The following is a 24,006-nucleotide window of genomic DNA, read 5'->3' as shown; positions in this document are numbered from 1 at the left end:
ACATCAATAAGGGATCATTGCTTTCACCTGGATTCACCTGGTCAGTCTATCATTGAAAGAGCAGGTGTTCCTAATGTTTTGTACTCTCAGTGTATGTTACAAATGACAGTCAACCTCATAACTGAACACTATTCAAACAGTATGTATGTAGATGTTTTTATATGGCCTTCTGTATTGCAACATGTACATTCTTGGCAAATTGTTAAATAAAATCCCCAAAAGTATTTAGAAAATACAGTAGAAATGAATGAAAACACAACCTCAGATATGTTCAGTTTAATCACAATTTATTTCTGCTTAAATAATGAATTGGATCATCCATGTTGGTTGTCATACATATGTTACCAGATCATCAATCAATGCTTTAGGTGGTCTCATATGAATAGATACAACGGAAGGAAATATGGCACCAAAACCCAAAATGCCCCTTTAAACCACAGCAGGCTAAAAACATAACATTATTCTGATAAAATAATGACCAATGATTGGTTTAGAGCCAATACATATGATAACTGTTAACCCTTTCCAATGTGCCAGTCTACATTATAAATTGGGGTAAACGCTCTCTAAGCCTTTCCAATGTGCCAGTCTACATTATAAATTGGACTAAACGCTCACTAAGCCTTTCCAATGTGTCAGTCTACATTATACATTGGGGTAAACGCTCTCTAAGCCTTTCCAATGTGTCAGTCTACATTATAAATTGGGGTAATACCTCTCTAACCCTTTCCAATGTGCCGTCTACATTATAAATTGGGGTAAACGCTCTCTAAGCCTTTCCAATGTGCCAGTCTACATTATAAATTGGGGTAATAGCTCTCTAACCCTTTCCAATGTGCCAGTCTACATTATAAATTGGGGTAAACGCTCTCTAACCCTTTCCAATGTGTCAGTCTACGTTATAAATTGGGGTAAACGCTCTCTAACCCTTTCCAATGTGCCAGTCTACATTATACATTGGGGTAAACGCTCTAAGCCTTTCCCATGTGTCAGTCTACATTATATATTGGGGTAATAGCTCTCTAACCCTTTCCAATGTGCCAGTCTACATTATAAATTGGGGTAAACGCTCTCTTAGCCTTTCCAATGTGCCAGTCTACATTATATATTGGGGTAATACCTCTCTAACCCTTTCCAATGTGCCAGTCTACATTATAAAATGGGGTAAACACTCTCTAAGCCTTTCCAATGTGCCAGTCTACATTATAAATTGGGGTAATAGCTCTCTAACCCTTTCCAATGGACCAGTCTACATTACAAATTGGGGTAAACGCTCTCTTAGCCTTTCCAATGTGCCAGTCTACATTATATATTGGGGTAATACCTCTCTAACCCTTTCCAATGTGCCAGTCTACATTATAAATTGGGGTAATAGCTCTCTAACCCTTTCCAATGTGCCAGTCTACATTATAAATTGGGGTAAACGCTCTCTTATCCTTTCCAATGTGCCAGTCTACATTATATATTGGGGTAATACCTCTCTAACCCTTTCCAATGTGCCAGTCTACATTATAAATTGGGGTAATACCTCTCTAACCCTTTCCAATGTGCCAGTCTACATTATAAATTGGGGTAATACCTCTCTAACCCTTTCCAATGTGCCAGTCTACATTATAAATTGGGGTAATACCTCTCTAACCCTTTCCAATGTGTCAGTCTACATTATAAATTGGGGTAAACACTCTCTAACACTTTCCAATGTGCCAGTCTACATTATAAATTGGGGTAATACCTCTCTAACCCTTTCCAATGTGCCAGTCTACATTATAAATTGGGGTAATACCTCTATAACCCTTTCCAATGTGCCAGTCTACATTATAAAATGGGGTAAACACTCTCTAAGCCTTTCCAATGTGCCAGTCTACATTATAAATTGGGGTAAACACTCGAAGCCTTTCCAATGTGTCAGTCTACATTATAAATTGGGGTAAACACTCTCTAACACTTTCCAATGTGCCAGTCTACATTATAAATTGGGGTAATACCTCTCTAACCCTTTCCAATGTGCCAGTCTACATTATAAATTGGGGTAAACACTCTAAGCCTTTCCAATGTGTCAGTCTACATTATATATTGGGGTAATAGCTCTCTAGCCCTTTCCAATGTGCCAGTCTACATTATAAATTGGGGTAATAGCTCTCTAACCCTTTCCAATGTGCCAGTCTACGTTATAAATTGGGGTAATACCTCTCTAACCCTTTCCAATGTGCCAGTCTACATTATAAATTGGGGTAATACCTCTGTAACCCTTTCCAATGTGCCAGTCTACATTATAAATTGGGGTAATAGCTCTCTAACCCTTTCCAATGTGCCAGTCTACATTATAAATTGGGGTAAACGCTCTCTAAGCCTTTCCAATGTGCCAGTCTACATTATAAATTGGGGTAATAGCTCTCTAACCCTTTCCAATGTGCCAGTCTACATTATAAATTGGGGTAAACGCTCTCTAACCCTTTCCAATGTGTCAGTCTACGTTATAAATTGGGGTAAACGCTCTCTAACCCTTTCCAATGTGCCAGTCTACATTATAAATTGGGGTAAACGCTCTAAGCCTTTCCCATGTGTCAGTCTACATTATATATTGGGGTAATAGCTCTCTAACCCTTTCCAATGTGCCAGTCTACATTATAAATTGGGGTAAACGCTCTCTTAGCCTTTCCAATGTGCCAGTCTACATTATATATTGGGGTAATACCTCTCTAACCCTTTCCAATGTGCCAGTCTACATTATAAATTGGGGTAATACCTCTCTAACCCTTTCCAATGTGCCAGTCTACATTATAAAATGGGGTAAACACTCTCTAAGCCTTTCCAATGTGCCAGTCTACATTATAAATTGGGGTAAACACTCGAAGCCTTTCCAATGTGTCAGTCTACATTATAAATTGGGGTAAACACTCTCTAACACTTTCCAATGTGCCAGTCTACATTATAAATTGGGGTAATACCTCTCTAACCCTTTCCAATGTGCCAGTCTACATTATAAATTGGGGTAAACGCTCTCTAACCCTTTCCAATGTGTCAGTCTACGTTATAAATTGGGGTAAACGCTCTCTAACCCTTTCCAATGTGCCAGTCTACATTATACATTGGGGTAAACGCTCTAAGCCTTTCCCATGTGTCAGTCTACATTATATATTGGGGTAATACCTCTCTAACCCTTTCCAATGTGCCAGTCTACATTATAAATTGGGGTAATACCTCTCTAACCCTTTCCAATGTGCCAGTCTACATTATAAAATGGGGTAAACACTCTCTAAGCCTTTCCAATGTGCCAGTCTACATTATAAATTGGGGTAAACACTCGAAGCCTTTCCAATGTGTCAGTCTACATTATAAATTGGGGTAAACACTCTCTAACACTTTCCAATGTGCCAGTCTACATTATAAATTGGGGTAATACCTCTCTAACCCTTTCCAATGTGCCAGTCTACATTATAAATTGGGGTAAACGCTCTCTAACCCTTTCCAATGTGTCAGTCTACGTTATAAATTGGGGTAAACGCTCTCTAACCCTTTCCAATGTGCCAGTCTACATTATACATTGGGGTAAACGCTCTAAGCCTTTCCCATGTGTCAGTCTACATTATATATTGGGGTAATAGCTCTCTAACCCTTTCCAATGTGCCAGTCTACATTATAAATTGGGGTAAACGCTCTCTTAGCCTTTCCAATGTGCCAGTCTACATTATATATTGGGGTAATACCTCTCTAACCCTTTCCAATGTGCCAGTCTACATTATAAAATGGGGTAAACACTCTCTAAGCCTTTCCAATGTGCCAGTCTACATTATAAATTGGGGTAATAGCTCTCTAACCCTTTCCAATGGACCAGTCTACATTACAAATTGGGGTAAACGCTCTCTTAGCCTTTCCAATGTGCCAGTCTACATTATATATTGGGGTAATACCTCTCTAACCCTTTCCAATGTGCCAGTCTACATTATAAATTGGGGTAATAGCTCTCTAACCCTTTCCAATTTGCCAGTCTACATTATAAATTGGGGTAAACGCTCTCTTAGCCTTTCCAATGTGCCAGTCTACATTATATATTGGGGTAATACCTCTCTAACCCTTTCCAATGTGCCAGTCTACATTATAAATTGGGGTAATACCTCTCTAACCCTTTCCAATGTGCCAGTCTACATTATAAATTGGGGTAATACATCTCTAACCCTTTCCAATGTGCCAGTCTACATTATAAATTGGGGTAATACCTCTCTAACCCTTTCCAATGTGTCAGTCTACATTATAAATTGGGGTAAACACTCTCTAACACTTTCCAATGTGCCAGTCTACATTATAAATTGGGGTAATACCTCTCTAACCCTTTCCAATGTGCCAGTCTACATTATAAATTGGGGTAATACCTCTATAACCCTTTCCAATGTGCCAGTCTACATTATAAAATGGGGTAAACACTCTCTAAGCCTTTCCAATGTGCCAGTCTACATTATAAATTGGGGTAAACACTCGAAGCCTTTCCAATGTGTCAGTCTACATTATAAATTGGGGTAAACACTCTCTAACACTTTCCAATGTGCCAGTCTACATTATAAATTGGGATAATACCTCTCTAACCCTTTCCAATGTGCCAGTCTACATTATAAATTGGGGTAAACACTCTAAGCCTTTCCAATGTGTCAGTCTACATTATATATTGGGGTAATAGCTCTCTAGCCCTTTCCAATGTGCCAGTCTACATTATAAATTGGGGTAATAGCTCTCTAACCCTTTCCAATGTGCCAGTCTACGTTATAAATTGGGGTAATACCTCTCTAACCCTTTCCAATGTGCCAGTCTACATTATAAATTGGGGTAATACCTCTGTAACCCTTTCCAATGTGCCAGTCTACATTATAAATTGGGGTAAACGCTCTCTAAGCCTTTCCAATGTGCCAGTCTACATTATAAATTGGGGTAATAGCTCTCTAACCCTTTCCAATGTGCCAGTCTACATTATAAATTGGGGTAAATGCTCTCTAACCCTTTCCAATGTGTCAGTCTACGTTATAAATTGGGGTAAACGCTCTCTAACCCTTTCCAATGTGCCAGTCTACATTATAAATTGGGGTAAACGCTCTAAGCCTTTCCCATGTGTCAGTCTACATTATATATTGGGGTAATAGCTCTCTAACCCTTTCCAATGTGCCAGTCTACATTATAAATTGGGGTAAACGCTCTCTTAGCCTTTCCAATGTGCCAGTCTACATTATATATTGGGGTAATACCTCTCTAACCCTTTCCAATGTGCCAGTCTACATTATAAATTGGGGTAATACCTCTCTAACCCTTTCCAATGTGCCAGTCTACATTATAAAATGGGGTAAACACTCTCTAAGCCTTTCCAATGTGCCAGTCTACATTATAAATTGGGGTAAACACTCGAAGCCTTTCCAATGTGTCAGTCTACATTATAAATTGGGGTAAACACTCTCTAACACTTTCCAATGTGCCAGTCTACATTATAAATTGGGGTAATACCTCTCTAACCCTTTCCAATGTGCCAGTCTACATTATAAATTGGGGTAAACACTCTAAGCCTTTCCAATGTGTCAGTCTACATTATATATTGGGGTAATAGCTCTCTAGCCCTTTCCAATGTGCCAGTCTACATTATAAATTGGGGTAATAGCTCTCTAACCCTTTCCAATGTGCCAGTCTACGTTATAAATTGGGGTAATACCTCTCTAACCCTTTCCAATGTGCCAGTCTACATTATAAATTGGGGTAATACCTCTCTAACCCTTTCCAATGTGCCAGTCTACGTTATAAATTGGGGTAATAGCTCTCTAACCCTTTCCAATGTGCCAGTCTACGTTATAAATTGGGGTAATATCTCTCTAACCCTTTCCAATGTGCCAGTCTACATTATAAATTGGGGTAATAGCTCTCTAACCCTTTCCAATGTGCCAGTCTACATTATAAATTGGGAGTTCTCATATCTCCAGGTCTTTAATAGTAGAGGCATATTCCAGGTTACACAGCGGGCCCTCATAAAGCATTAGAATGAAGGTTCCCTCTCTGTCCTGCTGTCCCCCAGGTGGCTGTGTGAGTTCATGTTTCTTTAAAACAGTCAGTGCCAGAGCAGAGTAGACAGACTGATAGAAATAAACACCTTATTTCATAATACAATGTTCGCAAATGAGGAAAACTAAGTCAAACCAGGTGAATCTCATGCATCAAAATATTAGTACTCTGAGGAAATATTGTTCACAGAAGTGATGTTTGAGAGTTGCAGTGGAGTTAGGTTAAAATCAAGCTACCATTTTGATTTGACAAACATTTCCTGCTGATAATTAGACATGTGCAGTAACACCCAAGCGTTTTCATAAAGGTGGAATCAAATATTTGCATTTCATTCCAATGCTTTGCGAAGCTTTCCTACCAGAGCAGAAAGAACTTTCTATCAGTGACTAACTTCAGAAGGTTTTACAGTGTCGTTTATATCCAACCAAACCCCCCGTTATCATTAAAAAACACAGCCACATTATACACCCACCCCAGTGGTGTGGCTACAGGACAGAAAATATAAGGTTTGTAGAAGGTGACTCTAAGTGTTTCTCTAATCTGTCAATCAAACGTCCTGTTGTGCCTGATTGGTTCCGAGAAGATGCTTGGAGGTGTGGCTACTGTCGTCCTGACGCCATGATGGAGCAAGACCACACCCCTGTTCTCCTGTCACCGTGGTAACGACAGGTCACGGCTGGAGCCCAGGTTGTGGACAGAAAAGTACGTTTTTCATCATGCTCATGCGAAATCAAATAAAGTGGTCTTGCTGTAAAAACCATGCGTTAACGTGAAAGCTGCAGACACACGTTCTGATTGGCTGTTCTCCTGCTTCAAGGTTCCAGTTATCTCCCTTCCAGGAAGTCATGAAACATCAACAAACCTGCAAATCAAAAACACATGACAGGTGATTTAGATCAACGTGAGTTTAAACCTCTCACCACTGTGTATGCTGTGAATAGTTTAATGTCTCTCTTCATTAACCAACTGCACCAACCAGCTGAACTAACAAGACTGCAAGGCCCTCAGAAAGTGTCAGGGTTTGACTATAGCTGGGCAGGACACTGTGGGATTAGATTTGGGTTTGACTGGGGAGAGTTAGGATGAGACTATATCTGGGCAGGACACTGTGGGATTAGGGTTTGACTGGGGAGAGTTAGGATAAGACTATATCTGGGCAGGACACTGTGGGATTAGGATTAGGGTTTGACTGGGCAGAGTTAGGATAAGACTATAGCTGGGCAAGACACTGTGGGATTAGGGTTTGACTGGGGAGAGTTAGGATAAAACTATATCTGGGCAGGACACTGTGGGATTAGGATTAGGGTTTGACTGGGCAGAGTTAGGATAAGACTATAGCTGGGCAGGACACTGTGGGATTAGGGTTTGACTGGGGAGAGTTAGGATAAGACTATATCTGGGCAGGACACTGTGGGATTAGGGTTAGGGTTTGACTGGGCAGAGTTAGGATAAGACTATAGCTGGGCAGGACACTGTGGGATTAGGGTTTGGGTTTGACTGGGCAGAGTTAGGATAAGACTATATCTGGGCAGGACACTGTGGGATTAGGGTTTGACTGGGCAGAGTTAGGATGAGACCATATCTGGGTTTGACTGAAAAGGTACAGTATACACCTGTTGTATTCTGTGCATGTGACACCTTTGATATGGGGCTGAGTAAGCATGTTGTCAGTAGGGTCCCATCACTATGGGGCTGAGTTAGCATGTTGTCAGTAGGGTCACATCTCTATGGGGCTGAGTTAGCATTTTGTCATTAGGGTCACATCTCTATGGGACTGAGTTAGCATGTTGTCAGTAGGGTCACATCTCTATGGGACTGAGTTAGCATGTTGTCAGTAGGGTCACATCTCTATGGGGCTGAGTTAGCATATTGTCAGTAGGGTCACATCTCTATGGGGCTGAGTTAGCATGTTGTCAGTAGGGTCACATCTCTATGGGGCTGAGTTAGAATTTTGTCAGTAGGGTCACATCTCTATGGGGCTGAGTTAGAATTTTGTCAGTAGGGTCACATCTCTATGGGACTGAGTTAGCATGTTGTCAGTAGGGTCACATCTCTATGGGGCTGAGTTAGCATGTTGTTAGTAGGGTCATCTCTATGGGGCTGAGTTAGCATGTTGTCAGTAGGGTCATCTCTATGGGGCTGAGTGATAAGAGAATTATCTAATAAAGGTAAATGAATCAATAAACCATGATGAATTATTAGTCATATAGCAGGTTTAATGAATAATCAATGTAATGATCAATGTAGGGATCGATTAGTCTGATTAGTTCCGGAAAGTCCAGGAACCACTGGAGAGGGAAAGAAATGTGTGTATGCCATTAGGAGGGGCAGCAGGAGACAGATGGTCAAGGGAGTAAAAGCTTCAAAGAGTTCCTAACCTTGAGGGAAAAGAACAGGCTGAGCTCTGGATAGTGATAAACAAGTGTGTGAAGTCTATGGGGGATGCATGTCACCAACAGTTTGTGTGTAAATGCATGTGCGTAAGAAAGCAAGAACTATAATGACTGTTTTGTTATCCTGACCTCAGAACGTTCTCATGAATAAAGCTACAGAAACCTTTTGCAGAAAGCTGAGTCCTTGCCTAATTATTATAACCCATTGACTTACAAACCTTGGGCATTAGTCAAGGCGAATTGATTATTGATTATTATCATCAAGATATAAAATTCCTTTAACAATTGGTCCTATTCGAGCCGGATCTCAAACTGCCGCTGTCGTTCCAAGGAGACACCGAAACCGTGCACGGGCGGATGAAATATCCGTAAATCAAAGACCTGGCCCTTTTCTGTGGGTTCTTTACAGGCCGGTGGCAAACTGGTACGCGACAGAGGTGGTGACGAGATTCAACGAACATTGAAAACCTCAGCTGCAAATTATAAGGTTAGTAGACTTTATTCATACTTTTGGGGGAATAGCACCTGTATGATTACATTAAATAAGGGGTGAGTGATATACCTATAGGTCTGCATTGCATAGTGAAATGAGTGATACACCTGTGTGTCTGCATTGTATGGTGAAATGAGAAATACACCTGTATGTCTGCATTGTATGATGAAATGGGAAATACACCTGTATGTCTGCATTGCATGATGGAATAAGGGACACAATTGGGTGTTGGCATTTGATGAGAAAGCGATTGTTGTGAGTGAAAGACAAAAGCGATTGTTGTGAATGAGAGACAAAAGCGATTGTTGTGAATGAAAGGGAAAAGCGATTGTTGTGAATGAAAGGCAAAAGCGATTGTTGTGAATGAAAGACAAAAGCGATTGCTGTGAATGAAAGGCAAAAGCGATTGTTGTGAATGAAAGGCAAAAGCAATTGTTGAGAGTGTAAGGCGAAAGCGATTGTTGTGAATGAAAGGCAAAAGCGATTGATAAGAGTGAAAGTAGAGGATTTTAATGTACTCTGGGTGTTAGACGCTGAAAGTCGGGAATGTTATAGCTGGTGATCTGGCTTCAGAAGTTCGCGTGGAGAAAAATCGGTTTTAAAGGGAATCAAGTATTCTGCGCGAATGGAAGGCAGAAATTAGTTGTAAATTCAAAACGGCGAATTCGAAAACAAGGCAGGGTCCGAAATCGACCCTGAGCAACTGTGGCCACTGCATAAAACTAAACTAGGGCTTGTGGTGAGACCTGATAACGTAGCACAAGGGTCAAAAAACCATAAGGGGATAGTCGGTACCTAAATACGGCTTTAGGTCTGATATCTATGGGTGAAGTGAGACCTAATATGGTGGAGTGAGAAACAGATATTAGTGTCAACAGTTACATGAAGCAACAGATAAATAGGCTGTTAACTAGGGCTTTACGACCCCTGGAAAGTAGTTTATAGTTGCATACGTATGCGACCTAATGTCTGATCGACAGTCCCCTCTGTAGATAAAGTTTTGAGACAGATAGAGTAACTATGCTGGGATGAGGGATTGCGTGTGAGGAGAATTCTGTCAATAAATCGCGAGAAAAAGACAGACAGTAAAAACCTAAAAATAAAACGGGTTGCAGTGTTTGTCTATGAGCGAGATAAAGACCGGGTTAGGATAGATACGTATAATCATTCTAGCAGAACAACTCTATATTGCGAATAGAAGGTTAATAACGAAAACATATTGCTAGAATCAACAGGCGCAAGATAAAAGCCGTTTGCCCTTTTTGAGCGATGAGATAGAAGCAATTTGTAATTTAGCATGCGAATAATTATTCCCCAAATTCTAGACGAAAACATATTGCTAGAATCAACAGGCGCAAGATAAAAGCCGTTTGTCCTTTTTGAGCGATGAGATAGAAGCAATTTGAAATATAGCGTGCGAATAAATATTCTCCAAATTATAGGTTTAATAACGAAAACAAACAGGAAATCCCGGTATTGACGGGAGATGAACGTTTTATGCTGGGAAAAGATAAGAGGAACATTTATTTTGGGCCGAAATGGAGAAAGAAATACAATTTTGATGGATGTCTGAATGTTGAAAGATTGCAATTAATGGTAAAACAAATACATATGTCATGTCCTGGCCAGTATAAGGTTAATTGGTATTGTAGTTTGGTCAGGACGTGGCAGAGGGTATTCGTTTTATGTGGTTCGGGGTGGTGTGTTTGTTGAAGGGGCATTTGATTTAAGTATTCCGGGGTTTTTGGGCACTGTTTGGTTTTCATGTATTCTATATTTAGTCTAGTGTGTCTGTTTCTATGTTTGGTTAATTGGGGTTGGGACTCTCAGTTGAAGGCAGGTGTTGTCTATTTGCCTTTAATTGAGAGTCCCATATATTAGGGTGTGTTTGTTATTTGTGGGAGATTGTTCTGTGTTAGCCTTGTACCTTGCAGACTGTCAGTAGATCGTTCGTTCCCTTGTTTGTTGTTTTTTGTGTTCGTTTTGGAGTGAATAAATGTTCAAAAATGAACAACCGCATGCCTGCTGCGTTTTGGTCTACCTTTTCAGACGACGATTTCGCAATATCGTCAGAAGACGAAGATAAGTGTGACAACATAAGGTCAGTGGGGGTAAGACAGAGACGCAGCGCACAGAGGGCCTTGACACTGCTCGGGTTTGGCTGGCAGAAGCTAGAAAGAGAGCGGAGGGGGCCAAAAGTAAGGGAATTACTAAAAATGAATGTTTGGGTAGCCAGGAGCAGACAGAGAGGACTCCCACGGCTCCCACAGAGACACCATCTAAACCCGAATTATACCCCTCCCTGGCTGACCAGGGATGGCGGGAGAACCCAGATGACGAGGTGGTGGTAGTGAGACGGAGGCTACCACATCAAGTGCCGCCCGTACCAATACCCCCTCCCCCATATGCTGGTCCTCAGGGAGCTGAGGCAGGTAGAGAGGAAGAGACACAGGGAGCTGGACAGGATTTAGCCACTTTATTGAAAAAGTGGATAGAAACGGAGGGAGAGATAAAGATGACAACTAGGGGTAGAGAGCGTGTTGGTGGTGCTGCACAACCCAGAGCCCTCAGTAGACTCGTTTACCATAACCAAAGTCCGGATAGGAATAGACAAAAGAAAGGGGGAGATGGATGCTTTAACTGTAACGAACCGGGTCATTTTGCTAGAGAATGTGAGGTTCTGTGTAAACACTGCAATAAAATAGGTCGAAACTGTAAAAAGAGTGAATCGTTTGAGATAGAGCATCTAACAGTAACTGTCGGGGTAACAGAGTACCTGATAGCAAACCTAGGAGAAATAGCGGGGGGGAGCAGAGACTCTGTAGACAGAAGGTAAAAAACAGGGAGATACGCTGACAGAGACGGAGAGAAGCAGTGTTTCAATTGTCACAAGCTAGGACACCTTGCTAGACAGTGTAAAGCACCGTGTAACCACTGCAGGGAGGGAAGCCACACGGCAGAGGATTGTAAGGCCCCACCAAGGAACCGTAGACAGAGACAGTTTAGGGATAGACAGAGAGGAAAACAGGATTTAGCAAACTTATTGAGAAAAGTGGATAGAGACACTGTAGACAGAAGGGGAAAAACAGGGAGACGCGCTGACAAAGACGGAGAGAGGATGTGTTTTAATTGCGATAGAACAGGACATTTCGCCAGAGACTGTAAAACACCCTGTAAACATTGTGACCGAGTAGAACACAACTACCGAAATTGTAAACATGAACAATAGTGGTTCAGTGGTAGAAGTAAGAGAGGCCAAAGAGGGGGTCGAGACAAATACAAAGAGAAGGTCAGGCGCCCCCAGCCAGACTCAGAGGAGGAGGCATGACTAACTATGGAGAGCGGGGGAGCAGACACTAGCTAGTGAGGGGAAGGACGATTTTCAGAATTTAGTTATAAACAGCGATTGTGAAGTTTTTGAATTGGCTACAATTGATTTGGCAGTACAACAAGAACAGAAACCCTATTTGACACTAACAGTAATGGGAGAGAGAATCACATTTCTGTGTGATACTGGGGCGTGTCTTGTTTTCAGAGTTTTAATAAACACATGAAATTCTTTTGATAGGGAATGTTCTGGGAACCTGGGATACAAAATGTAGATGAAGTTCTAAGCCTTAATTTGTTAAATGTAGTAAGAAACACGGTTCTGAAAGGGTGGTATGACTTTTAACCCCTCTGGTGACTTTTCCTGTGTGGTCTGATCAGCCACATTGAAAAGCCATTTGGATGGTGAATTTAAGGTCATTGGTGATATTGATTTTAAGGGAATTTGTAGAACTGATAATTATGATGGAGTTAAAGTTCTTAGACACAATTGATAATTTGAACCAATGATAGGACTAAAAGGGCAAAGCCTTAGACTAAGGGTAGGCTTCCTTAAGTCTATTTTCCTAGAAGAATAAGGGTAAAATAATTTTTCTTGGTGGAGTAAATCAGATTAGTCATTTTGATCTGATTATAGGATTTGAAAATATTTTGACCAGTAGCAGGGGTATTTTTTTACATTGTCTAGATACGTTTATTTTTCCTTAGGAAGTCAGCTGTTGTTGAATTCAGTGTAAGAGATTTAACACAACAAGGCTGTGGAATTGATATACTAGTATTACTATATTTTGTTGTGAATAAGTTTAATAATGGGAGACTTATGTCAACAGGACAGGGATATATGACATCTGTAGGTGATCCAGGATTATTGAGGGTATCGAGATAAATTTAAGTAGATATGCAATATCTAGACAGGTTGATTTTTCTAAAAGTTCAGGAGTGCAACCAAGGAGACAATGAGACATTTTGTCAATATTTGGAAACAACCATATTATGAGAAAAAGCTGGAGACAGATAGAAGGGCAGACAGAGAGATCCTCCCCTGCACTGCTGAAACCTTGAGGGTTGGGGAGTAGCAGGAAGAAAGGAGGGGGGCCAGCAGGAGTAGATAGGAAGAGAATTTGGTTCACTAAGCTCTAGGATATTAATTCATGGAGAGACTATCAGCTCCATTGGCAGGCATGTATTTTAGTTTTGATTTTAAGTTTATGTTTGGTAAATTCGCTAGGAGGAGATATGATCATTTTGTTGAAAGTAATTGTTACCCTAACTAAAAGGGCAATGAAAGCTTAGTTGGTTTCAGGTGTTAGACACTGAACCATTGCTCAGATACTATTCTGCACAGTAGGTCGAAATAGTAGCATTGACTAGAACCGGTGCAATAAGAAAGGAGAGAAAGTTACTATTTACACAGACAAGCACATGGACATCTAAAACCATACAAAACAGCACAGATAAATCTTAAAGAAGGTAAAACACTTGACAGAGGATTGTTAACCTCTATGGGACCGGCGGGACGAATTCGTCCCACCTACGTAACAGCCAGTTGAATCCTGTGGCGCGATTTTCAAAACCTTTGAAATGCTATTACTTCAATTTCTCAAACATATGACTATTTTACAGCTATTTAAAGACAAGACTCTCGTTAATCTAACCACACTGTCCAATTTCAAAAAGGCTTTACAACGAAAGCAAAACATTAGATTATGTCAGCAGAGTACACAGCCAGAAATAATCAGACACCCATTTTTCAAGCTAGCATATAATGTCACAAAAACCCAGAAGACAGCTAAATGCAGCACTAACCTTTGATGATCTTCATCAGATGACACACCTAGGACATTATTTTATACAAAACATGCATTTTTTGTTCAATCAAGTTCATATTTATATCAAAAACCAGCTTTTTACATTAGCATGTGACGTTCAGAAAAAGCATACTTCCGGGGAATTTACTAACAATTTACTAAATTACTCACGATAAACGTTCACAAAAAGCATAACAATTATTTGAAGAATTATAGATACATTACTCGTCTATGCACTCGATATGTCCGATTTTAAAATAGCTTTTCGGATGAAGCACATTTTGCAATATTCTGAGTAGATAGCCCGGCATCACAGGGCTAGCTATTTAGACACCCGGCAAGTTTAGCCTTCACCAAAATCCCATTTACTATAACAAAAATGGTCTTACCTTTGTTGTCTTCGTCAGAATGCACTCCCAGGACTTCTACTTCAATAACAAATGTTGGTTTGGTCCCAAATAATCCATCGTTATATCCAAACAGCGTTGTTTTGTTCGTGACAAAACATTTCTAAATATTCCATTACCGTACTTTGAAGCATGTCAACCGCTGTTTAAAATCAATTTATATGCCATTATTCTCGTAAAAAAGCGATAATATTCCGACCGGGAATCTGCAATTAGCTAAACAGCCGAAGGAAAATACTGCACGGGGTCGAATCGGGCACGCGCCTAATTCCATTGTCCTCTGATGGGCCACTTGGAAAAGGCGATAATGTGTTTCAGCCTGAGGCTGCCTCGTCATCGTTCAGGTTTTTCCCGGGCTCTGAGAGCCTATTGGAGCCCTAGGAAATGTCACGTTACAGCTAAGATCCTGACTCTTCAATACACAGAAGCAAGAACAACAACACCTTGTCAGACAGGCCACTTCCTGCATGAAACCTTCTCAGGTTTTTGCCTGCCATAGGAGTTCTGTTATACTCAGACACCATTCAAACAGTTTTAGAAACTTTAGGGTGTTTTCTATCCAAAGCCAATAATTATATGCATATTCTAGTTACTGGGCAGGAGTCGTAACCAGATTAAATCGGGTACGTTTTTTATCCGGATGTGAAAATACTGCCCCCTAGCCCAAAGAAGTTAAATGATAGCCAAGGATGAAGGCCCCAGGGAGAATTGGACATGTGGAAAATGAAATGGGGCATCCTACAAGAGAAGGTCTGACATAAGGATAATTTACTTATCCTACCAAAGAGATTGTATGGATATGCAGCAATATTGATACATAGGCTAAGCAATGTATCAAGGGGAGGGAAGTATAGTAGAGTAGTTAGGAAAGAGTGATGGCCTAGAGGATAATTACTTAAAAAAAAAAAAAAATTGTAGAATATCCATTCCAACATTTGGAAATTGACTTATTGAACTATTCCGAATTGAGGGGAAGAAGGGGTGTTTAACAAGAATAGATAAGTATAGCAAATGGGTAGAAGTGTTCCCAACTTACTTGGTGGACATGATTATGGTAGCTAAAATATTAAGTCAAGATATTATCCCTAGAGTTGGTTTACTAGGAGCCATCTTTTTAAATGATGGATGACAGTTTAGCTAATCAGGTAGAGCCTATAGAATGCCAGAATTAGAGATACCAGAACAGGTAGACATAGAAGTTGAAGAAATACTAGCAGAGCACATGAGAAGACTGTTTGTTAACCAAACCCGTATGTCCAAGATTTTGTGTCCAACAGGTGAATTACAGGAGAAGGTGATTCACTCAGTTCAACCAGGAGACTGGGTGTGGATCCAGTCCCTGAGGAGAAAAGACGGGAAGCAGCCCCGTGGGGAAGGCCCATACCAGGTTCTGTTAAACCACTGCCTTTGCCATTAGAAAAGCTGAGAGAGTCACTTGGGTCCACGTTACCCACTGCAAGGAGGTATGTATACATATCCACTGCTGATCACACACAGAGTTAGGAGAAGAACCGATACCAACAGGGTCCGGGGGTTACCTCCTTAACGAAGATTCCCTATCCCGACCGTTCATCACTGTGTGTGCTCCTAGAGGTGTGAGTATGGGGTGGTACCTAGCAGAGAGACTAAGGGCAGGAGAGGGTTGGCGGTTTTTGGGAGGAGTAGAGACTCTAAGCTGCATCATAGTTTTGGTAACCTTTCTGATACATTCAGATCCACCACCTTCCGGTACTAATCATAGGATACCGTTGTCATTGAGAAGAAGTAGAAGATAAACTATATAATACACTGATGAGTGACATACAGAATAAGGAATCAAAGAAGAACAAGATGTAGAATTTAAGGTAAACATTAAACAATTTCCTGGGGAAGCAGACAACTGTACAGGAATTGGGGTTGGCCAGATTGAAGTACTCAGCCAACCCACCTCAGTTCACCTAAATTCCGGATGAATACCAGTGTTATAGATACAAGAATGGCACCGAGAACTTAGATGATTTTAATGGCTGAAAGTAATCGTTAATGTGACTGACTTAGGTTTGAAAGCACAGGAGAAAATGTTTAACCTCAAAGCACCTATAACTGATGTAGGGTGGGCTAGTACCAGCAAAGGACGCATACGACAGAAATTACCACAAAGGGTGGTTAGGAACTTGCGCCCTGGGGTTATTGGTCTAACCAGTTCGAGTTAGTCATCAGAGGCCAGTTATAGGAGGCTAAAGTAGGCACAGGAGGAGTTTTGACCAGGATGGGAGTAGCTTTACAAGATGGATGCTATTGGCATCCTCAGGGAAGTTCCAGATGAATACAAAGCTATGAATCAAATATGTGAAGGCTTTAACACTACATTATTTTGGTGGTTAACCTCTATGGGCTAGGTGGGACGCTTGCGTAACAGCCACTGGCAGCCTGTGGCGCGATTTTCAAAACGTTAAAAATCCTATTACTTCAATTTCTCAAACATATGACTATTTTACAGCTATTTAAAGACAAGACTCTCGTTAATCTAACCACACTGTCCGATTTCAAAAAGGCTTTACAACGAAAGCAAAACATTAGATTATGTCAGCAGAGTACCAAGCCAGAAATAATCAGACACCCATTTTTCAAGCCAGCATATAATGTCACCAAAACCCAGAAGACAGCTAAATGCAGCACTCACCTTTGATGATCTTCATCAGATGACAACCCTAGGACATTATGTTATACAATACATGCATGTTTTGTTCAATCAAGTTCATATTTATATCAAAAACCAGCTTTTTACATTAGCATGTGACGTTCAGAACTAGCATACCCCCCGCAAACTTCCGGGGAATTCGCTAACATTTTACTAAATTACTCACGATAAACGTTCACAAAAAGCATAACAATTATTTTAAGAATTATAGATACAGACCTCCTCTATGCACTCGATATGTCCGATTTTAAAATAGCTTTTTGGTGAAAGCACATTTTGCAATATTCTAAGTACATAGCCCAGGCATCACGGGCTCGCTATTTAGACACCCGGCAAGTTTAGCACTCACCATAATCATATTTACTATTATAAAAGTTTGATTACCTTTTGTTGTCTTCGTCAGAATGCACACCCAGGACTGCTACTTCAATAACAAATGTTGGTTTGGTCCAAAATAATCCATCGTTATATCCGAATAGCGGCGTTTTGTTCGTGCGTTCCAGACACTATCCGAAATAGTAAAGAAGTGTCGCGCGCATGGCGCAATTCGTGACAAAATTCTAAATATTCCATTACCGTACTTCGAAGCATGTCAACCGCTGTTTAAAATCAATTTTTACGAAATTTTTCTCGTAGAAAAGCGATAATATTCCGACAGGGAATCTCCTTTTCGGCAAACAGAGGAAAAAATCCCAAAGGCGGGGGCGGTCGGGGTCACGCGCCTAAGCCCAGTGTCCCTTGATCGGCCACTTGAGAAAGGCGATAATGTGTTTCAGCCTGGGGCTGGAATGACGACATTCTGTTTTTTCCCGGGCTCTGAGCGCCTATGGACGACGTGGGAAGTCTCACGTTAGAGCAGAGATCCTTAGTAAATGATAGAGATGGAAAAGAAGTTCAAGAAATGGTCAGACAGGCCACTTCCTGTAAAGGAATCTCTCAGGTTTTGACCTGCCATTTGAGTTCTGTTATACTCACAGACACCATTCAAACAGTTTTAGAAAATTTAGGGTGTTTTCTATCCATATGTAATAAGTATATGCATATTCTAGTTACTGGGTAGGAGTGGTAACCAGATTAAATCGGGTATGTTTTTTATCCAGCCGTGTCAATACTGCCGCCTAGCCCTAACAGGTTAACAATAAATAAAAATGTGGATTGGATTAATGACATATTTTATAATTAACAGAGATTCATGAATGAAAACGGGGATGCAGTAAAGAGGTTCTCTGACCAGTTATCCGCCACCCCCCTCATGACCTGGTAAAATAGACTGACTCTCGATATGTTATTGGCAGAAGAGGGCAGTGTAGGTAGAATGATTAGGTTCAGCGCTACACGTACATTCCTGATAACACATCCCATGTTTGGGAAATGGAAAAGTGTTGTAAGAACTGTATTATGGGCTGCTTTCACCTGTATGAGTGTGTTTGTGTTGTGTGGATGTTGTCTCGTCCCATGTATGAGAGGTTTAATCACCAGGACTCTAGAGAGATCGATGACACAGCAGATGGTGAGATATGGACCAATTCCGAGCTCCGATCAGTGGGATGGCGAATGCGGGCCTCCAGGCCAGGAAGATGGCTCCGTCTCTTTCAATAACGAGGAGCCAATGTTTGATGAAACAATTTAGAACGTTTTGATTGAATTCTCAACGTTTTGATAGACTGTTCCTTTAATGAAAATTATGATAAATCCTGAATCGAAGTGTCATAATTGGAAAGAGGCCTAGGACTGTCATTGATGGGTATAGGAGGAATAATTATGTATTAGTCTTGTTTAATCCTTGTATCACAATTAAATTCCATATAGCGTATGATTATTGTATTTCCATATAGCGTGTGATTATTGTATTTACATATAGCATGTGATTAGTAGGGTTCTCATATAGCATCTGATCATCATGGTGAATTATTGAATCATTTAAGGGTGGAATTGATAAGAGCATTATCTAATAAAGGTAAATGAATCAATAAACCATGATGAATTATTAGTCATACAGCAGGTTTAATGAATAATCAATGTAGGGATCGATTAGTCTGATTAGTTCCGGAAAGTCCAGGAACCACTGGAGAGGGAAAGAAATGTGTGTATGCCATTAGGAGGGGCAGCAGGAGACAGATGGTCAAGGGAGTAAAAGCTTCAAAGAGTTCCTAACCTTGAGGGAAAAGAACAGGCTGAGCTCTGGATAGTGATAAACAAGTGTGTGAAGTCTATGGGGGATGCATGTCACCAACAGTTTGTGTGTAAATGCATGTGCGTAAGAAAGCAAGAACTATAATGACTGTTTTGTTATCCTGACCTCAGAACGTTCTCATGAATAAAGCTACAGAAACCTTTTGCAGAAAGCTGAGTCCTTGCCTAATTATTATAACCCATTGACTTACAAACCTTGGGCATTAGTCAAGGCGAATTGATTCTTGATTATTAGTAAAAATCCTTTAACACTGAGTTAGCATGTTGTTAGTAGGGTCATCTCTATGGGGCTGAGTTAGCATGATGTCAGTAGGGTCACATCACTATGGGGCTGAGTTAGCATGTTGTCAGTAGGGTCACATCACTATGGGGCTGAGTTAGCATGTCAGTAGGGTCACATCTTTATGGGGCTGAGTTAGCATGTTGTCAGTAGGGTCATCTCTATGGGGCTGAGTTAGCATGTTGTCAGTAGGGTCAACTCTATGGGGCTGAGTTAGCATGTTGTCAGTAGGGTCATCTCTATGGGGCTGAGTTAGCATGTTGTTAGTAGGGTCATCTCTATGGGGCTGAGTTAGCATGTTGTCAGTAGGTTCATCTCTATGGGGCTGAGTTAGCATGTTAGTAGGGTCACATCTCTATGGGGCTGAGTTAGCATGTTGTCAGTAGGGTCGCATCTCTATGGGGCTGAGTTAGCATGTTGTCAGTAGGGTCACATCTCTATGGGACTGAGTTAGCATGTTGTCAGTAGGGTCACATCTCTATGGGGCTGAGTTAGCATGATGTCAGTTGGGTCACATCTCTATGGGGCTGAGTTAGCATGTTGTCAGTAGGGTCATCTCTATGGGACTGAGTTAGCATGTTGTCAGTAGGGTCATTTCTATGGGGCTGAGTTAGCATGTTGTCAGTAGGGTCACATCTCTATGGGGCTGAGTTAGCATGTTGTCAGTAGGGTGACATCTCTATGGGGCTGAGTTAGCATGCTAGTAGGGTCACCTCTCTATGGGACTGAGTTAGCATGTTGTCAATAGGGTCACATCTCTATGGGGCTGAGTTAGCATGTTGTCAGTAGGGTCACATCACTATGGGGCTGAGTTAGCATGTTGTCAGTAGGGTCACATCTCTATGGGGCTGAGTTAGCATGTTGTCAGTAGGGTCATCTCTATGGGGCTGAGTTAGCATGTTGTCAGTAGGGTCATCTCTATGGGGCTGAGTTTGCATGTTGTCAGTAGGGTCACATCTCTATGGGGCTGAGTTAGCATGTTGTCAGTAGGGTCATCTCTATGGGGCTGAGTTAGCATGTCAGTAGGGTCACATCACTATGGGGCTGAGTTAGCATGTTGTCAGTAGGGTCACATCTCTATGGGGCTGAGTTAGCATGTTGTCATTAGGGTCATCTCTATGGGGCTGAGTTTGCATGTTGTCAGTAGGGTCATCACTATGGGGCTGAGGTAGCATGTTGTCAGTAGGGTCACATCTCTATGGGGCTGAGTTAGCATGTTGTCAGTAGGTTCATCTATATGGGGCTGAGTTAGCATGTTGTCAGTAGGGTCACATCTCTATGGGGCTGAGTTAGCATGTTGTCAGTAGGGTCATCTCTATGGGGCTGAGTTAGCATGTTGTTAGTAGGGTCATCACTATGGGGCTGAGTTAGCATGTTGTCAGTAGGGTCATCACTATGGGGCTGAGGTAGCATGTTGTCAGTAGGGTCACATCTCTATGGGACTGAGTTAGCATGTTGTCAGTAGGGTCCCATCACTATGGGGCTGAGTTAGCATGTTGTCAGTAGGGTCATCTCTATGGGGCTGAGTTAGCATGTTGTCAGTAGGGTCATCTCTATGGGGCTGAGTTAGCATGTTGTCAGTAGGGTCACATCTCTATGGGACTGAGTTAGCATGTTGTGAGTAGGGTCATCTCTATAGGGCTGAGTTAGCATGTTGTCAGTAGGGTCACATCTCTATGGGATTGAGTTAGCATGTTGTCAGTAGGGTCATCTCTATGGGGCTGAGTTAGCATGTTGTCAGTAGGGTCATCTCTATGGGGCTGAGTTAGCATGTTGTCAGTAGGGTCATCTCTATGGGGCTGAGTTAGCATGTTGTCAGTAGGGTCACATCTCTATGGGATTGAGTTAGCATGTTGTCAGTAGGGTCATCTCTATGGGGCTGAGTTAGCATGTTGTCAGTAGGGTCACATCTCTATGGGGCTGAGTTAGCATGTTGTCAGTAGGGTCACATCTCTATGGGGCTGAGTTAGCATGTTGTCAGTAGGGTCACATCTCTATGGGGCTGAGTTAGCATGTTGTCAGTAGGGTCACATCACTATGGGGCTGAGTTAGCATGTTGTCAGTAGGGTCACATCTCAATGGGGCTGAGTTAGCATGTTGTCAGTAGGGTCACCTCTCTATGGGGCTGAGTTAGCATGTTGTCAGTAGGGTCACCTCTATGGGGCTGAGTTAGCATGTTGTCAGTAGGGTCACATCTCTATGGGGCTGAGTTAGCATGTTGTCAGTAGAGTCACATCACTATGGGGCTGAGTTAGCATGTTGTCAGTAGGGTCACATCTATATGGGGCTGAGTTAGCATGTTGTCAGAAGGGTCACATCTCTATGGGACTGAGTTAGCATGTTGTCAGTAGGGTCATCTCTATGGGGCTGAGTTAGCATGTTGTCAGTAGGGTCACATCACTAGGGGGCGGAGTCAGGGTCACAAAGCACTGAGCCTGTCCTGGATCTGACAGGATAATGGATCCAGACTGAGCCTTTCCTGGATCTGACAGGATAATGGATCCAGACTGAGCCTGTCCTGGATCTGACAGGATAATGGATCCAGACTGAGCCTGTTCTGGAGCCGACAGGATAATGGATCCAGACTGAGCCTGTCCTGGATCAGACAGGATAATGGATCCAGACAGAGCCTGTCCTGGAGCAGACAGGATAATGGATCCAGACCGCCTGTCCTGGATCAGACAGGATACCACCTGGCTGTATTGTTAAGTGATCCCCATTTCCCTCCTTATTCTATCAGTCCTGAGCTCCATACTTGTACGTACCAGGTTGAGCACACGACTGTTACCATTGATCCTTTTCCACTTGCTTCCTTTTCACCTTCGACCCTGACCCTTCTCCAGACTGCAACACACAGAGAGAGGGGTTAGACAGGACGATGGCAGAATGAGGGGCAGGCCGGCAGAACACACAGAAACCCCAGGCAGACTGGAACTCTCCTACACTAGTGTCCTAGACATGCTGAAAGGAAACACCAGGCAGACTGGAACTCTCCTATGCTAGTGTCCTAGACATGCTGAAAGGAAACACCAGGCAGACTGGAACTCTCCTACACTAGTGTCCTAGACATGCTGAAAGGAAGCACCAGGCAGACTGGAACTCTCCTACACTAGTGTCCTAGACATGCTGAAAGGAAACACCAGGCAGACTGGAACTCTCCTACACTAGTGTCCACTACTAGTCTACCGTTAGTGTCTACTGTCTAGTTGGACCTCTCTCCACTAGTCTCCCGTTAGTGTCTACTGTCTAGTTGGACCTCTCTCCACTAGTCTAACGTTAGTGTCTACTGTCTATTTGGACCTCTCTCCACTAGTCTCCCGTCAGTGTCTACTGTCTAGTTGGACCTCTCTCCACTAGTCTCCCGTCAGTGTCTACTGTCTAGTTGGACCTCTCTCCACTAGTCTCCCGTCAGTGTCTACTGTCTAGTTGGACCTCTCTCCACTAGTCTACCGTTAGTGTCAACACCACACTACAGTCTACTCTATGATCATGGAGCAAACCTCAGTCTTTCCCCTCTGACCCTTAGAGCTCTCCTGCTCTGCCTTAGGGCCTCCTCGGGAGCACTTGTTTCTCTTCCTGCCCTTATTTTCCTTCCTGCCTCCTCCTCCTGCTGCTTCTCCTCTTCCTCCTGCTTTCACCTCCTCTGTAGCAGCAGCAGTAGTAGTAGCAGCAGTAAAAGTAGTTGCCGTAGCAGCAATACGACGTACTACTTTCCTGATGACCTTAGGAGTGGAGGGGTATAAAGTCATGTTAGGACAGAGGAATGGGGAGGATGTTCAGGTGATATCAGAAGAGGACAGGTGGAGAGGTTCAGGTGATATCAGAAGAGGACAGGATGAGATGTTCAGGTGATATCAGAAGAGGACGGGGAGATGTTCAGGTGATATCAGAAGAGGACAGGGGGAGATGTTCAGGTGATATTAGAAGAGGACAGGGGAGATGTTCAGGTGATATCAGAAGAGGACAGGGGGAGATGTTCAGGTGATATCAGAAGAGGACAGGATGAGATGTTAAGGTGATATCAGAAGAGGAAAGGATGAAATGTTCAGTTGATATCAGAAGAAGACAGGGGGAGATGTTCAGGTGTTATCAGAAGAGGACAGGGGGAGGTGTTCAGGTGATATCAGAGAGGACAGGGATAGATGTTCAGGTGATATCAGAAGAGGACAGGAGGAGATGTTCAGGTGATATCAGAAGAGGACAGGATGAGATGTTCAGGTGATATCAGAAGAGGACAGGGAGGGATGTTCAGGTGATATCAGAAGAGGACAGGGAGGATGTTCAGGTGATATCAGAAGAGGACAGGGGGAGATGTTCAGATGATATAAGAAGAGGACAGGGGGAGATGTTCAGATGTTATCAGAAGAGGACAGGATGAGATGTTCAGGTGATATC

The 24,006-nt window shown here is 42.1% G+C and overlaps 1 protein-coding gene across 11 annotated transcripts in view; it reads right to left on the bottom strand.

Moving 5' to 3' along the window:
- Nucleotides 1–270: 270 nt before the first annotated feature.
- The window catches only part of ank3b (ankyrin 3b), a 692,976-nt gene continuing 669,240 nt past the window's right edge, over nucleotides 271–24,006 (bottom strand). For 9 of the 11 annotated variants that reach the window (XM_082965026.1, XM_082965030.1, XM_082965029.1 and 6 more), the window contains 3 exons: nucleotides 23,112–23,333; nucleotides 22,377–22,455; nucleotides 271–6,892 (listed from right to left, as the gene is read on the bottom strand). In XM_082965026.1, coding sequence (XP_082821152.1) covers nucleotides 22,396–22,455; nucleotides 23,112–23,333 — 282 coding nt within the window. In that variant the 3' untranslated portion in view covers nucleotides 271–6,892; nucleotides 22,377–22,395. The remainder of the gene's footprint in view (nucleotides 6,893–22,376; nucleotides 22,456–23,111; nucleotides 23,334–24,006) is intronic. The other 2 variants (XM_082965032.1, XM_082965033.1) reach the window with 1 other exon arrangement.

The sequence above is a fragment of the Salmo salar genome, chromosome 18 (genome assembly GCF_965601325.2).
Source record: "Salmo salar chromosome 18, fSalSal1, whole genome shotgun sequence".
NCBI classification, from domain to species: Eukaryota; Metazoa; Chordata; class Actinopteri; order Salmoniformes; family Salmonidae; genus Salmo; species Salmo salar.
This window is presented reverse-complemented; position numbering and strand designations above follow the sequence as displayed.